This window comes from Fusarium falciforme, chromosome 2 (assembly GCF_026873545.1).
Source record: "Fusarium falciforme chromosome 2, complete sequence".
Classification (NCBI taxonomy): domain Eukaryota; kingdom Fungi; phylum Ascomycota; class Sordariomycetes; order Hypocreales; family Nectriaceae; genus Fusarium; species Fusarium falciforme.
Genome location: NC_070545.1, coordinates 872,545 through 889,577, shown reverse-complemented (window position 1 = coordinate 889,577; position 17,033 = coordinate 872,545). Strand labels below are relative to the sequence as shown.

At 52.3% G+C, this 17,033-nt stretch overlaps 4 protein-coding genes across 4 annotated transcripts; 3 read left to right on the top strand and 1 right to left on the bottom strand.

The window, feature by feature from the left end:
- Positions 1 to 101: 101 nt before the first annotated feature.
- On the bottom strand, positions 102 to 773 carry NCS54_00222100 (Hypothetical protein; the record flags this gene model as incomplete). The annotated part of the gene is made up of 1 exon (XM_053147824.1): positions 102 to 773. One exon carries the CDS (start codon positions 771 to 773, stop codon positions 102 to 104), a length of 672 nt encoding a protein of 223 aa, XP_053003799.1.
- A 1,393-nt stretch (positions 774 to 2,166) lies between these two features.
- Positions 2,167 to 4,959, top strand: NCS54_00222000 (Hypothetical protein; the record flags this gene model as incomplete). Its single annotated transcript, XM_053147823.1, has 2 exons — positions 2,167 to 3,397; positions 3,446 to 4,959. The coding sequence occupies 2 exons, from the start codon at positions 2,167 to 2,169 to the stop codon at positions 4,957 to 4,959; spliced, it is 2,745 nt and encodes a 914-aa protein (XP_053003798.1).
- Positions 4,960 to 5,583: 624 nt separating this feature from the next.
- Positions 5,584 to 8,004, top strand: NCS54_00221900 (BTB domain-containing protein; the record flags this gene model as incomplete). The annotated part of the gene is made up of 5 exons (XM_053147822.1): positions 5,584 to 5,787; positions 5,846 to 6,458; positions 6,897 to 7,117; positions 7,171 to 7,372; positions 7,424 to 8,004. The coding sequence occupies 5 exons, from the start codon at positions 5,584 to 5,586 to the stop codon at positions 8,002 to 8,004; spliced, it is 1,821 nt and encodes a 606-aa protein (XP_053003797.1).
- A 2,170-nt stretch (positions 8,005 to 10,174) lies between these two features.
- NCS54_00221800 (Hypothetical protein) lies at positions 10,175 to 11,890 on the top strand (the record flags this gene model as incomplete). The annotated part of the gene is made up of 2 exons (XM_053147821.1): positions 10,175 to 10,330; positions 10,403 to 11,890. 2 exons carry the CDS (start codon positions 10,175 to 10,177, stop codon positions 11,888 to 11,890), a joined length of 1,644 nt encoding a protein of 547 aa, XP_053003796.1.
- Positions 11,891 to 17,033: the final 5,143 nt, after the last annotated feature.

The following is a 17,033-nucleotide window of genomic DNA, read 5'->3' as shown; positions in this document are numbered from 1 at the left end:
ACGTATTTAATATTCAGCATATATACACATAAGACCCATATGTACACCCACATCATTTACAGAATGTCAAATTCATCTCGTCTTGTGCAAACCCCAGGACATTAAACCATGGCAGGGACGCGGATCTCGCTAATCTTCCAGACCTTGCCGCCGTTGGTGCTGGTCAGACCCTTGTAAGTAGCCTTCTGAGCAGTAGAGATAGTCTTGCCAAAGTCGGGGTCGGCGCCGGCCAGGGTGATCTCGGTGTTGAGGTAGCGCTGCTCGGAAACGGTGGGGCTGCAGTTGTTGTTGCACTCGGTGCCGGTGCCGTAGCCGCGCATGTAAGGGCCGGACTTGTACTCGAAGACGCTGAGCTGCTTGCCCGTGTCGGCGTCGGTCACCTCCTGACGCCAAGTGTCCTTGTCGCTGAGGAGAGTGTAGGCGATCTTGACCTTCTGGTCGCCGCGGACAGGGCTGGAAGGGCCGTCGAGCTGGCCGAAGGAGCCAAAGAGGGAGGCGCGGACACACCACTCGCCCTTCTTGGCACCGCACCAGGAGTTATCGGGCCAAGCCTCGAGAGTTGTCTGGACGAGGTCGCCGGTGCCGTTGGACATGCCGGGCCACAGGAAGAGCATGCCGTTCTGCGTGGGGGGCGCGGCGCCGGGGATGAGGGTGGTGACGGCCTTGACGATGGTGGACTTGGAAGGGCCGAGAGACACAGAACCTCCCCAGGTGTCAGCAGCAGAGGTGCCGATGAGGGCGGCAGTCAGAGTGGCGAGGGTAGCGAAGTGCATGATGGCGGTTTGAGCTTGAGGTTTGGTGTTGCAGTGAAGACGAGGTGAAGATGAGAGGAGCAAGCCAACATACTAAGACGGCACTCGACTGTATTTATTCCCATTCTATCCGCGTCTCTGGAGATGTTGAATGCCGTCCGGAGAAAATAATGCTCTTGTCCACGGGCCGTGGAGAATTCTCGTCCGTGCAAGGGTCTCCCGAGCTTTTGTTTCAGGACCGCCAATTCACCGCCCCATGAGGAAATCACGGACCTGGGGACCGGGTCCAATGCGGACCCAAACGGGTGTTTGAGGTCGGGAGCCATCTGCCGACTTTCCGGCAGATGTCCCGATTAGGGGTCCTGGGCCGCTGGTGGTGTTTACAGCAGAAGGCCGAGAACGGATGGACGCGACGCCGCGGACTCCGTGGTGACCACGTTTTTGGGGGATGGTCATTTTTAGTCAATACGAGCTCGCGCATTGGGCGATTGATGGGAATTGTTTGACTCCTGCGGTGTTGCAGGGTTGGAGGTTGTATTCGGGAAAGCTTAATGGTTTGGATTACACCAGAATTCGGTATAGAACTGCCTTGATCGGTCGAGGGGCGGTGTCAATGAGTGAAGATGGGACAAGGGATACCGTAAGTTGAGATAACCGTCGCGAAGTGGTAGGTGGAGGCGGACACACCGACAACTGTTTACTACCCAGCACAAGGATAGGTCTATCGGAAGAACTAGGTAAACAATCTGGTCATCTTTGGCTTTTGTTCAAATAACTCCGCGATCATAATAGGGTGGCAGGGACTGGCTTGGTTGTGCCGAAGGTGACGTTTCACCAATCAACCTCTGGGGAGGATGATCGCGATAGGTGGAAGATATGATCTTGGTTATGGACATCCATCCAAGCTGTAGTAAGCAGAGGAAATGTTTCAATAGAGAGATAACCAAAAATAGGCAAGGAAAATTAATCCTTCTCTCTCATGCATCGGGAAACTCGTTCGTGGCCAAGCTTTTGTCCGCTGTGCGGTGGCACGGGATCTCCACTGTTTCCCGCTCTCACCCATGCATTCCATGTGCTGAGCTCTCCCTTGGCATCTCAACTCCCACAAACCATCCACATTATCTTCATCATCTATGAGCTCCAGTTCTTAGCCAGACCGCGCCATGATTGCACCACGAAGCGCAACGGGCGCGATGCTGTTTATATAGGCAGCTGAATGCGATATTGCAGGGATGTTGCCCCAGAAGAATGGGGCCAAGCCCCGGCTGCAGCCTCCAGGCGCAATTTCGTTTTTGGCCCCCAGCTTCAGGTCCCGGTTCGGTCCATCGCAAGGCTGAACTGAACTTTTCCCCTCTTCATCGCGCCATATTGATGCTATCCAAGTCTCGAGCAAGGCCCCTCAAACGCCGGCACCATGTTCAGCAACAGGCGTCGCGGCTCCGCGGCCGCCGACGAGGAGCGCCTCGCCAACTACGAGCTCGATTGGCCCTCGTCGCAGCGCTGGAACCCTCACTACAGCGTGCCGCGCAACTCGATTGACCTGGATCATTCTGAGCCGCGCTTCGACTCGGAGCTGGCCAAGGACGTCGAGCATAGTCGCCATGTTCGGCTGAGGAGGGCTACGCGCTCCATGTCGTATGGGAGGAGCAAGCGGGACATGGACACCAAGGTCGCTGGGATCCGCGAAGCCATTCTCGAGGAGCAAGAAGAGCATGAGGACTTCTCTAATCAGGCACTCTGGATCGAGACTGTTTCCGAGCTATACATGAATGAGCTCGACAACCGCGCGCGATGGGATCCTCGATGGCTCAACATCACACGCCGCGAGCGATTCGAAGGGCTCGAGTCCGCTACCGTTTCGGTTGTCGACTATCTTTCCGATGAGACTGTTCAACGGAGCGAACCAATCGCCACCAAGATGAAGCTTGCTACTGCGCTCGAAGAACGTCCTGCCGGCTCCCAGGTACGGGTCATCATGGTGAGCGACCTCAGTCGTTTCGTCATAGGAGCCTTGGGTCAGCTGTACTCCATTGACCCCGAGTTTTGGTACGAACATCTTGTCGCATCGGGCTATAGTGCCAGCGACAGCGGCCTGAAGCTCAAGAATGCTGTCTGGATGAACTGGGCTGAGCGAGAGACACGTTTCCGCCATCGTGCCCTTCCGGGGATTGGTCAGCGCACGGAATGGAACGTACCTCGAAGGACCAAGTCTCGATCTTGGGCGCATCTCCGCTGGGGCCGTCTGGGCCATCTTCATTACCTGGGCCGAAAGGGCTTCTATGAGGATGAGATCGACAAACGAGTGTGTGACGGACGGTGGACTATGGAGCGTGACGTTGTTCTCGACAAGTATGGGCTACTATTGACGGAGAAGAGAAGGAAGCGCGCAGAGGAGAACCTCAAGGACCATAAACGGAAACTCAAGAAGGAAGCAGAGATGTGTGGGTTGCCCCAGTCTTCGGTACATCTCAAGCTCGAGAGCACATCGATCAGGACCAAGACGACCAATGTGTACCGACCCTACAGCACGTTCCACCCCGTGCTTCCGCGAAACCCAGCCTACTGGACCAACAGAGATCTCAGGGTCATGGCCCCTGAGGGGATGGGTTACTGGTCAAGTATGGACGATCAAGGGAGGAAGACGAGTGAGTTTATATACCGGCATCGCCTGGTGTAAGCTGACGTGAGCCCAGTTGTCCTGGTCTTTGACCCACCGCGTAGCATGACACACGACAAGACGAAAGAGGTCACACCATCGCTCACATTCATGCCGCGCGCTATGGAGTTTGAGTCTTATACTGAAGAGGAGCTCTGGCGAACTGCGCATCCCGACGAGACGTATCTTGACCCCCCGCCCCCGGCGCGATCCAAGAAACAGATCAAAGCGGACAAGAAGGAAGCCAGAAAGCAACGACTCAAAGACAAGAAGGATAAACTGCAGGAGAAGCTAGCCCACGGAGATGAGAAGACATACGAGACCGACTCGTCGTATAACAGCGACACGGAATACGACGAGGAGTACGAACAGACTCTACGAGATGACTACAAGGCTCCACAGCCTTGTGTCCGTGATCGCGACTTTGCGCGAAAGTACTCCCTGTCCACCATGGACCTGGTCTACCGCTACATCAGCAAGGTCCCAGCCAGCGAGCTTTGTCACGACGATTCGCTCATTCCGTCTGTACTCACGCACCTGACCTTGGACGATCTCTGGCAGCTGCTTGCCGAGTTGCGCTTAATGCTCGACCACATCGACGCTGATCTGGGTGCTGACCTACACATGCATCTTCTCGAGTCGGCTGGGCTCATGACGAGGCAGAACGTGGGCTGGGTTCGTTCAACGCTTCAAGAGCTGGGAGAATGGATAGCACACAACAAGGCCACCAGTCTCATCTCCAATTCTCCCGAGTTGGCTGAGGAGTTGGACGAGCTCATGGCAGATCTCCAATCTCTCCAGTCGCGCTCTGAGCAGACACTGAATCTCCTCGTCGCGTCGACCGGCCTCGCCCAATCAACGCTTGTCATTGACCAAACCTCCGGCATCAACAAGCTAACCGAGCTCGCCTTCTTCTTTGTCCCACTATCATTCATCACGTCCGTGTTCTCCATGCAGGTTGCCGAGCTTACCGACACGCCACCCAAGATATGGACCTGGGGACTGTCGCTCAGCTTGGTCTTTATCGTGACGTACCTAATACGCACCATGCTACGGTCCCCATCAATCCGTGTCTACGCCATGTCGGCTCGGGTGACGATGCTGAACCGCTTCACATCATCCCGCTCCGCGTCGCGTCGGCTCAACTCGGTGGGCAACCGCGCCATCGCGCGTTTTCTTATCCTCTTCTGTACAGTCATTGCATTTCTCTTTACTGCGGTTGGCCTGTCCCTTCTTTACCTCTTCATCGTCTACTTTGGCATCTGGGCCGGGGCAATAGGGACTGCGTTGTATTTCATCATCACGCGGTGGCCAGAGCCGACCGTGCTGGCGCCGTGCTTCTTGTCCATCGTGGTGGCAGCTGGTGGTGCATCGGTGACGTGGTACTGGCACAAGGAGATCGAGGATCATGTTTTGAGGGCGCTTGAGCGCACGCTTGACAAGTTCAAGAATCTGTTTCCTGAGAGCTGGTTGTTGGACGCTGTTGATGACGAGGATTTGGCACAGGAAGGAGTTAAGACGTATGGTCGGCAGGCTATTGTAGCGATATGAGGCTCCGCTGTCGAATTGCTCGCTTATCAGGCAGGGCTATGCGAGATCCGAAAATGACCCTGGTATGGTATAGGGTGGCAAGGATTCTTGTGATGGATTTTGGCCTGCCGATGCTACCTGGGTTTCGGTGTTGTTTGATTGACAGGAATTTCTCTCCCATTGGGTTGGCGGTATGTTCCAACCAGAGCTCCAGTAATTGAAGAGTGTGTGTGCCAGGCCTGAGAGGATCCACATGAGCCGATGCAGCTTTCCCTCTATATCCTGATCATGGCTCGGATGCAAGGGGGGCTATTCGAAAGAGCCAGAGGTTGATCCAATTTAATGCAGAGGGCGGACGGGTGCGTTTTGTGTAATGTACCTCGCTGTGTTGGTTTCAAACTTGAAGCGGATAAATGCTTCGAGAATTGAATTGGCGCATGCGATTGTCCTACGCTCTGATCAAATAATCTGCAACTGCCTGCCCAGCCACCAAGGCCGTTTGCCATCCATGCTGGTCAAGCTGTCTCTAGGAATTGTTCTTGACTCTCCTTTGTCCCCACAAAACTATGCGATCTTTGGAATCGCCAAAGATCGAAAATCAAGTTCGCTCTCTACATCACGATCAGGCAAGCTTTTGCAACCACCATGACGACGCCGGAGGACGTCAAGGAGTGGACTACAGAAGCGCTGTGCGCTAATTGGAGCAACACAGCACTTCGTAAGTTTCTTTACAGCGGAGAATTCTCCGATCTGACCATTCGGTGTGGAGATCGAGAGTTCAAGACTCACCGTGCCATCGTGTGTCCTCAGTCACCTTTCTTCAAGGCCGCTGTCGGTGGCAACTTCGAGGTTTGTTTCAGGATTTGATCGGGATGACTTGCGCGTCACTAATATTAAATACTCCTAGGAGGGTGGTTCTGGGATCGTTGATCTTCCAGACGATGATCCTGCTCTCGTCCAGTACCTCATCGTCTTTCTTTACACGGGCGCTTACTGGGTTCACATCAGCCCAGACCACTGGGACATCCTCTGTGATAGCCAGTTAAAGGGTGATGAGGGAACAGGCCATGAGATCCTCGAGAGACTAGAGAGACCGCCTGTGCCCAGGAGTGCCGACACCTCTGTCACTATCCCTGCCAAGAGGTACCATCCTGGCAGGCTACCATGTGGATATCAGAGAGGCGTGCCAGCAGCTGCCGCAAGGAAGGAAAACCAGGCGCGAGAAAATATGAAGCACTCGATTCAAATCTACGTGTTGGCCGACAAGTACGATGTTCCGGGGCTGAGACTCCTGGCCAGGGATCGATTCTTGGAGAGTGGGAAAGAGTGCTGCATCACGAACAATCACGAACAGCTGGCACTCGAAATCCTGGGAGGATACGAAATTCTTCTCGGATATTGTGGACGTGATCTACAAGAACACGCTCTCGGAAGGGGACCCCTTGCGTCTGGCATTGCACCAGCTTATCGGCATGAAGGAGGAGGACGCCGTGATGAAATCGAGGATGCGGGGAGAGATGGTGCTCAACGGGGAGCTGGCGATGGGAGTCATGGATTATATAGGGGCATGGGATTAGCTGTCAGTTGGAAAGATTGGCCATTTTGATTTACCTGCTGTGCTAGCGCCAGATGTGGGAGAATACTCAGATGAGCATTCGATTTGATACGAGGCCAAGAAGACGCAATTTTTCACAAGTCCCAAGACCAACAAGAGCAGCAGCACCGGAGATCCAACACCGAAGATCCAATGCCGGCGTTAAATGGCTTAAGTGAATACACCTGCATATTCCATCAACCGCCAACGTGCGTTCTCCCGCCAATCAAGTGGCTCAACCTCCAAACAACATCAAAACACATGAAGCCAAGTGTTTGAAAACGAGGCTGTCATTTCCGGAAGGATCCTTTGAGCAGCTGACCCTCCTGGCAACTGACCAAAACGAGAATGCCGACTCACTCAGGGGCTCCCTCGTCCACCGGAAACGAGTATCGGGATGAAGAGGACGACGGGATAGACGCGTTCTGCGCCACGTCGATTCACGCGTCCCTGTCAAAGCTGCTGCACAGCGAAAAATTTTCCGACATGACCATTCGCTGCGGTGGGCGTGAGTTCAAGGCCCATCGTGCCATCGTCTGCACCCAGTCCTCGTTCTTTGACCGGGCCTTGAGCAGTAACTTCAAGGTTGGTAATCACACTCGGAGGCGGGGGCTTTGTTGACGGCTATCCCTTTACAGGAAGCTGCTTCTCGGGTTGTTGAGCTGCCTGATGACGACCCGGATGTCCTTGAGCGCTTTCTTGAGTTCATGTACAAAGGCACGTACTCGGATAATGTGAACCACACGTGGGGAAAGCCATCCATCGTCGCCATGATGAGCCCTGAAGGGGTTCAGGAGAACCTGAACGACACACCTGGTGTGCCTGAAGATTTCTTAGCAGGTGACGAACGCCCGTCAACTCCCTGTCCTGGACCGCTGAATTCTAATCAAGTTGGACCTACCGGAGCTGACTCTGACGAGAATGATTTGGATTACAAACCACCCAGTTCCACATCCACGGGGTCCAACTCCAACTCGGAGCCCGAGGAAGAATACAACGAGTACTATGGCGATAGCACTTCCAATAGCGAGCAAGAACCGGAACACTCCCCTGAAAAGCCAAGCCTCGGTACCATGTCCGTCATGAAGCTGTCTGAGCTGGTGGCACTAGACAAAGAGGAGGCGATGCAGAGATTGGTCAAGATCCGCAACGACATGGCGCTCCCCCTTCGCTTATACATCATGGCGGACAAATACGACGTACCTGCCCTTCGTCTATTGGCGAGGGATCGATTCTACCGGGCCATCGAGCTCGAGTGGGAGCATGCGGAATCCTTTCCGGACATTGTGGACGAACTCTACCTCGGCACACCGCAGACCGACACGGCCATGAGGGAGATTGTGTGTCGAATCGTCGGGAGCAGGATCCTGAGCGACAGGGTCAGGGAGAAGATGAGGCCCATCATGGAGAAGCACGGTGACTTTGCCGTCGGCGTTATGGAGTATGCCATCCACTCTAGCAGGATTCGATAATGGCGGGATTTCTTTTCCTCGGCATCTTCCGCCAACACGTGGTTGATATCTCGGCGGTTTTGATTTTAGGCTTCTACTGAGAAGCACTTTTGTCAGATACGAATGCAGATAGTTCCCCTGGATGCAGTTTCTCGTGATGTTGGAGGACGCGCGTTGATAGGTAGGCAGCCGTTTAGGAGAAAAAGAGACAAATGGAGAGAGCGAAGCGGGTCAACATCAATGCAGTTGAAGCGGAACGTTTGAATACGCGGATCTGGGCTCTCGCTTAATCTGTTGCCCTATCTTGATTCGTGATAATGCAGGTGTTGGTTGGAGTGCTCCGTAGTTGCAGAGTTTCTAGGGTTGTTAAGTCGGTGCCTAGATAGATTGCGCGTCCCACTCGAGATCACGGCGGCTGGCAACTTGTGGTAAAATATCGTTACGGCGGAGATGAGAGATTAAGATGATTAGTGATCAATGGTTGGCTCTTTTGAGGTAGTTGAAGCTCAACCAGGTGGTCACCGTCGTATCTGCGGCGAAGCAAGCCAGGAAGAAGCCTCTTCCGACTGTCAACGGAGCTGGGAAAGACAATGGATCATCAGCCACGATCGGAAAATGCCGAATATCTGAGGCGAGAGTACTTGCATCCATCATGCCAGTCCGTTTGGGCTGGCATCCCCGCGCGCCGTGGCTCTGGCCGAAATGCCTTTATTCAGCCTGATAGCAAACGCCATGGAGGAGGCTCGTGGGCGCTGGGGCCGGGGAAGGATTCGACCATGGAATTTTGACAGGGCGAGTGGAACTTACGTAGCCAGCCCGAGCCGACTTGGCGAAATGCTTGGCTAGTTTAGCGGCCGATCTTTCGTCATCCTTCCCCCTTGGCGAAACGGTACCTTGCGACAGTAGCAGAGCCTTGTGCAGCAGCCTTCTTGCCGCGTGTCAACATCGATCGGTCTCGAACTCTGCCTTGTACAAGGGTGTCAGCCTTTTGTAAAGTTGGGTTTTATGGTTAGCTGGATTGCCAGAAGGAATCAGCCCTTGGCAAATATGGTTCCACTGTGACATGCACGCTTAGCCAGACGACGACTGCACACTGTTGGTAGCCGGGGGAAGAAGTCTCGTCAGCCATTGGTCCAGCCGTGGCTGCTGAGAGGCTGTTGGTTGTGTCTGCATAATTGAAATGGGCAACATTTGCGTGAGCGTCGTTTCACAAGCACGTCTGGACAGCAAGGCGTTCTTTTTTGTTCAGGGGCTGAGTCGGAGGCTTTTTTTTCCCTCCTGTGGTACAGTACAGAGTACCTCCGTACAAGGAAGGGATCCAATCGCTGCTTTTAGACTTTGGACCATGGGTCAATCGTTCATTGTCTGGTGTCAGACTGCAACATTCGCAAGGAATGTTTCATGGGGAGCGGAGGCGGTTCTTTCATTGTTGTGGAGTCTAGGCTTTGGCAGTGTTGGGGCAGCGCATTGCGGGATCAACGCAACTCCAAGAGATTGTCACCCAGTTTTACCAATTCTCGTCTCCGGCTGGTCATGTGCAAATTAGCTGGATCCTTCCTGACCGGTCGTGGCAGCGACACCAGGGGAGAAGACAAGAACGACAGGGGGAAACAGGGCTTGCTCTTCTCCCCCGGCAGTTGGCTCCACGGCCACAGCCCTAGGTGGCGTGCGGCCAGTCAGATGGCCCGAGCATGAGATGATCTGTCTCGAATTAGTAGAGCTAGCGGCAAAACCTCCACTTGGATCCATGGGGGGAGAAGCTTTATCTACACGCCCCCTTGGCTTGACGGAGAGGAAGAAGGATGGGAACTTCTTGGGGGCGCAAGAGAGGGTGATCAACATAGGCAGAAACGTCAAGCGCCGCGGGGCGTGCCTGACTCTGGTGTTGGACGCGGTTTTTTTTTTACTCTGACTATTCAGGGATGGAGTGCGAGAGCCTGGTGCAGCAAAGCACAGCAAATGTACAAATATCAAGTGCAATCGACCTCGAGATGGGCTTGCTTTGTTTGTGCAGCGCACAAGACAAACGCACGCAAGCCTGTTTTATATTGTTCTCTCTCTACCCGGGCGCCACCATTTTTTGCTTGTCCCTCTCTCCCTTTATCTGGTTATTCGCTTTTCGATTCCCCTTTGTCATGCGAAAAAGTCCTCCCTCCCTCTGCTGCCTCATCCCTCGGTCTCCCCATGACACATGTCTTCACACATTGCCCTCCCAGGCGCGACGGTGACGGTGCGGCCTCGGTATAGATTCTACCGCTTCAATGGAGGCTCAAAGCTGAGATTGGCCCGGAGGGGGTGTCTGCTGCTGTTTACTCTTCTGTCTGTCACTTTAACTTTATGTTACCTAGTATGTGATACTGCACCCGCATCTTCCCCTTCCCGCCCGCATCTCGTCGTCATAGCTGACCAACGCGACCAGATGATTAATGACAGTGTTTGGCATCCCCAATCCCCGATACATTTCGATTCCTCCCTATCACCGACTTCAATATCTGCTGGACACCGAAATTTCGTCATTGTCCTCCCCGTCGATGGACCCAGCCATGACCTCTGCAAAGTCATTAGCAGCATCGTCGCCTTGGGGTATCCCGCGCCCGTCATCGTCAACTGGAAGAAAGACTTTCACACCGACGCTGAGGGCATTGGCCCGTCACAGCTGGGCAAGATCACTGGTACCCTCAACTACCTGGAGTGGGCGACGGGTCCAGATGCGCCCGACCAGGACAGACTCGGCGACGACGATTTGGTGCTCATGCTAGATGCCCACGATATCTGGATGCAGCTACCCCCCAGCGTCCTCCTCCACCGATACTTTAGCAGCAACCAACGAGCCAACAAGCGACTTTTCGAAGAGTATGGCTTTGAAGAAGGCTTAATGGAGCAGACCATCGTCATCTCTGCCCAGAAAGGATGTGTTGCCCCGCGCGACAAGATCTCCAACCTCTACTGCCACGATGTGCCCGAGAGCACCCTCCCGCCTGACGTCTTTGGCTTCCTGACTGACTACAAGATTGGTCGGTGGAAGTTTATGCGCCCCAAGTATGTCAACAGCGGCAGCTTCATGGGCCCCGCGGGCGACATGCGTCGGTATTTTAAACGTGTCAAGGACAGGATGGACAGAGACCTTCTCGAGATCGACTCCAACGAGGATCTCGCTGGCGACCAAGGCATTTTCGCAGAGGTGTTTGGGGAGCAGGAATTGTGGCGCCGACATGTCCACCTCGACGATTTCGCCGATGACAATGCGGGCAGGGCCACTGCTGAGTGGTCGCGCGACGAATTCGAATATCACCTCGGCCTCGATTACACACAAGAGCTCTTCTATCCGACTTGCTACTCCGAAGACGGCGGCTACTTTGTCTCCGTCGACAACCCCGTCGCCTTGGAGAAGCAGTCGGGCGAGGCGGGTGTCTCACCACCACGGATACGGGGTGTCCCCGCCGATATATACGAGGCCGACAACCCGCTCTCCAAGCTGGTCGAAGCTTCAGACAAGGACCTCACATGGGGTGAGGTTCCTCTATATGTCGACTTTTGGACGACGGCGATCCCTGTAGCGATACATCACAATGCTTGGAGGAATGGCCTCAAGAGTCGGAGGTCGACCTGGTGGGACAAGACATGGTTCTTTCCTTACCTACGGAATCTGCTCGAGGTGCAGATGCAGGCCAACAGCACAACATCACTGACCACCCTCGACGCGAGAAACGGCAGCCTCGAGATCAAGCCGTATCGCGGCGAGGGCGAGTTCAAGACGTCGCTGCTATTCGGCAAAAACAAGGAGACCAAGAGCTGGGAGCTGCGGGCGACCGACTGGGACACGGTGTGCAGCAACAGCAACGCCACGGCCGAGGCCGAGGCTCCCTGGTATGACGAGGTGTTTAGAGATGGTAGAGGCGCAATATAGAGTGCATGTACATTTTTTCTTGTGTCTTTTGGGAGTTTTATTCATAGCGTGGCATTGCTTCATGACAAAGAAAAAAAAGACTAGAGCAATAAGATGATACCTGGAGATTTGATGCTCCTCAATGATGTCACTACAGGAGATGAATCCCCCACCCACAGAGTGTTGATCTCAGGGATGCCGAGGCAGTGCCGTCTTCACCCAGGTCTCACATTAACGACCCACCTGGTTATGTGCATCTTGATATGCTTAGTCAGAATGATAAAGGGTGAGGTTATCCAGAAGAGGTGTTGGTTTCGTATAAGTCTTTACCAAAAACACGAAAAGTTGCAAAGTAAGAAGCTTTGACGTTGAGTGCGCACTTTTTATCTTGAGAGAGTGTGGCTATGTTAGTGTAGATACCTATAAAGTGTGTGCATCGTTTCATCATCCCAGAATTCAAGTGAGTGTTGCCTTTCCATCCCTGTCGTATCCCTGCCGGCTTGGTAGTCTTAGCCACGCGTCATGTATCATGGCCAAGCCCACACTCGGTTTAGTTCTTCTTGCATTTCCCATACAGAGGAAGAGAGGTGACCTGGAATAATCAGCTTCTAACATAGGTGGGATTCAGAGTTGAGAAGCTCACGTAGCAAGTTAGGCCAGGGCAGCAGCCTCCATACTTTCCTCCACAGTCATCCCCGACTCTGCTGTTACATTCTCTCTTTTGGACTTGTTCTCCCTCGTTGTTGTCGACCCTGGGCATCATTGCTGGGGCTTGGGTGATGGGGTTTGCGAGGGTGAGACTAGAGAGGAAGGCAAAGGTGACGATGTAGGACTTCATGATGAATCTCGACTTGAGTAGTAGAAGTAGTTGTGGTGGAGTTGATGCTCTGTTTGATCTTATGTTGGGAATGTTTGTGTTTGATAATGAAGTTTCGATCTTGCTGGGATATCCAACCAATTTATACTTGACGACTCTTCGCTTTTTGACATGACGCCCGTCTGTAGGACCGTAAGCAATTGCGTAGCTTGTCTTGGAATATGGGTGCTGAATGGATAGAGATACTGTGAACCTTTCTCCGCGTATCTCTTACCACATCATGGGGGAATATCAAAGGCGGTGCACCATGTCTACCGAATACATCGCTCTGATCGGAGCGATCGATGAAGCTGTCAGACTCGGCATAGTAAATCTTGTGCGAATAGGGTAGAGCACAAGATGCAAGTTTCACTGCCGTGGCCGATGTTCCGAGGATGGAGCGGATCTCGCCCAGAGAGAACTGGTATTGACATGCTGCCGATCTTTTGTAACGTTGGCAGTATGAAACTACTGTGTTGGGTCTGAATTGACCGCCTATTTTCCGATTTTAGTCAAAGAGTGTGCCAAGTTCGCAGCAGCAGTTGCGGTGTGGGACGACTCACAAGATCCAATGGCCTAGCATGTGATGTCGTCTCTGCATTGTATTTCATGTCCTCGAGAATAAAACCATAGGTTCACGCATCTCGGTACAGTATGTTCCTTGGACGCACCATGACATAACCCGTCATCAGTGTCTCTGCTCCGCCATATTCAAAGCGGTACAAAGGATGAAACAACTCACAAGATCGGCATCACAGTAAGCTTACTTTAAAAGTTCCCGTGCCACGTGAAGCAGGATCGTCAGTATGTTATACTAAAATGTCTACCTACCTATGCACAGCCTTGGTGGATATGTTTTTGGGTTGTATAAAGAGGCCTAGACATCCGAATCGGGTTACATGCAGCGACTTGGTCGTCGTGTTGTATCATCCCTCTTCCCTGACCAATCATGATCGAAGGATCTAGTCAGAGGAGTAGTATAGAACTTTACTAGAAGATTTGTATGAATGGCAACTACGAGCATTACACACCTCTAGGTGAAGCCTCATGTTGAAGTGTAGAGTAGCCAACCTAGTCCCTCAAACGAACGTCACTAATCCTGCTTGGTACTAGGCGCAGGGTAATGTTACGAGAAGCTAAGTCCGGTCAAGAAACAGTAGAGAAGCCCCAGTCGAATGATGCACATTCGCATGCCTCTCAACCTTGCCTCGAAACTTAAGGAGCGTCGCTGTGTGTTCGCGAGTAAAACAGCTGTTTAACGTTTTGGTGTTGATCCTCCTTCCCAAGAGGAGTTGCTGTCGCTAACTGGCTTTGGTCTGGTGAAGCACCATAGTTAAGTTACTTGATGGCTCTGTCTCTATCAGTAGGTATCAGAAATGGGCTTTGTTCTGGAAAGGCACGGCCTCGTTTGATGCCATTACCAGAGACTTCAACCGCCTTATACATGCAATACAATGCATGGATAAACTTAGATGCATTTTACTGCAGGTATTAGGTATACTTTTGTTGGGAAGAAAACTGTATTTAAAACATTGCAGCCTTGAAAAGGCCATGACTCAAAAAGTTACTTTGATGCTACATAGATACCTATAAAATACACTTGAGCCCCTGCTCACATTTTCCAATCATCCAATCTCAACCTGGAAATGGCTTCTTGTATGACCAGATCCATGACCCGCAGGGCTGCAGCAAAGAATATGTTCCCACCAGAAATCCAGCTCTATATCCTGGAATGGCTCATGGCGCCGTACAACACGTCAAAGGACAGACTGGCACGCCCCTCAAATTTCGCCTGTGTCTGCAAAGCTTGGCAACGAATTGTCGAGCAATCAACATTTCGCCACGTCTCGCTGCGCCCAGAGGGCATTTCAACATTTGAACGCCTTATTGGTCCTGCTTCTAGCCGTAGAGGTTACGTCAAGCATGTCCTCTTGGAGATACCAGTCTGGGAATATGATCATGAACCCTGTTACCACCACAATAACTACATCTTCACGCGAGCAGTTTCATATCTCTGGGAAGTCCTCTCTACCTGGCAAAACCACAGTCTCACAGTTGAGCTCGGCATCTTTTCGTCTTTTGAGACACAAATGCATTGCTTGGATTTGTCGAATGATGGTCAGTTGCCTGAATGTATTCTAGGTAATCCACATACAGACCACGCGAGTCGCTTTGAAAATCTTCCCTTTGATCTGGCCTTTTTGAATGCATGGAAATGGCAGAAATGGTCCTACGTGGGCTCGCGGGCCCTCGGGTTCGAGTTCGGCCAGCATGATTCTCTTCCCAGCGCACCAGTCATCACCCGTCTTCTCGTTCGTCGACGGTACTTTCGTAACATTAGTGCAAAAGCCTTTTCCGAAATGTTCCAAGCTGCCCCCTGCCTTGAGGTCATCCATCTTGAGAGGTGGTGCTACAATCGGACAAAGAGCGATAAGGAGTGGGACAAAGGTCAGTTCCACCAATTCCCCAGCATACGACATGATCAGGAACGTTAATCCATGGGGTAGTTTCATCGCTGATTGGGCTTCAAATGCCATCTTCCCTGAAGCAATTCAGTTTCTACGACGAGTGCGGTACCATGTACCACCGTCAAGGAAGAATGCGAATACCACGATCGAACAAGCGACTTCTTAGGTCCCTGACAGAAAACACATGGAGCAATCAACTCGAACACCTCTCCATCTCCTTCGCCTTTGATGCCCAAGACTTTTTTTCGTCTCGTTTTTCTCACAATTGGGCATCTTTAGCAACACTTGCACTAACGTCAAATCGTGTTTTAACATGTTCAAGCGCCGTGGTAAACGAGCTACTTGTCGAAGTAGCGGAGGCTGCGAAGCATATGCCTAAGCTTGAGATGCTTGAAATCTGGAATTGCAAAGTCAGAGACAGCGCGGCTGGCATATTCCGTTACGAGAAACTTGATTGGGCTGGAAACATCGTCTGGCAGGGCACGTGGGACTTGGACATATCGAGGCAGGTTAAACGGGCGTGGCAAGAGGTGCTTGTTGGGTCAGACGGCGGACACTATGAGCTTGGCGTAGAGGTGATGAGTTTTCAGCCTGAGGGGCTCGTGAGTTTGGGCTCAATCTACCCATACCTGAAGCTGAGGAAGCATGTACTTGATGGCATTTCATGGATGCAGGTATAATATGGAAAAAGGTGGTAGAAGGTGAAAGGTCCTGAAACGCCAAATTAAAATAGAGAGCAACAAAACACAAAAGCCACCGTATACCCAGAGTCTGTATCTGATTCACTGTCGTAATCATCCTGAGGCACCAATGAGGTGTCCCCGGGGAAAGTGTCGTCGGCCATACTCCAAAAGAATAAGAAGAAAAAACAATCCCCCCAAAAATCAAAGACTGACGATAGGATGTTCGGCCCATTCATTCTCGCGCAGCATCAACACTTGACCAGTTCTTGACACATGCCAGCATCAAAACCCAATTGAAAAGTACCACAAAATAGAATCAATATGGCATATTGCCTCTCATCCTGCATAGCATCTCTGGCATCCATAACCATCCAACTCGTAGAGCTCATTGTGCGTATAGCACCAAGCTTGGTGTACTGTACAGTACCCGAGGTCATCCTTCCAGTAACATTGCCCCTCTGATTTTCGAGGGCATCTGTTTGGGTCGTTGGCCTCGGCGACACAGCTAGGGCATTGCTCCCCCTCGGAGAACCGTTCATGGGGGTGACGGCTACACGATACCAGGACGGGGCAAGAGTTGCATCCCTCCCACCTGAGGTGTACCAGGTAGTGTATCGAGCACATTGTCTGGTGTTGTGTGCAAAACCCTTGGGATCTGCTGAATCGACAATTGCCTCTTGCGGGCATTCGGGCTCCGGGGCAATGGTGAGAACTTGTGTGAGCCTTGTTGGTATTAGGCATGATTGGGATGGCTCTCGGGGATAGGAATCAGGTTTCAGAAGCTACAATTTACGGTTGGGCTTCAGAATGAGGGGGCACTAGGAGTAACGTTAGGTATTTATCTAACGTTCTCGGCTGAGCCCAAGACATGATTCTACAAGGCGGTTCGAATTGGGCATTATCTCGATGGGATACCACATAAGGCAATGAGGCCCTCTATGCACTTTTAAAGTATTAACCACTCATATTTCAACCAAGAGAATTGTGCAAAAGTAGGCAGAAGTGCAAGAGATATGTCAACTCCAGCTGACCATGCTGTGCGAGAGTCGGCGTGTTCTAAGTGGGCGATACCAGGCTCGCCGGGTCATGCGCTGCTCTTGGGTGTTAGTGGTGTGAGACGGATCCCTGCAGCCCGGTGAGTGCGGAATGTATAAAAG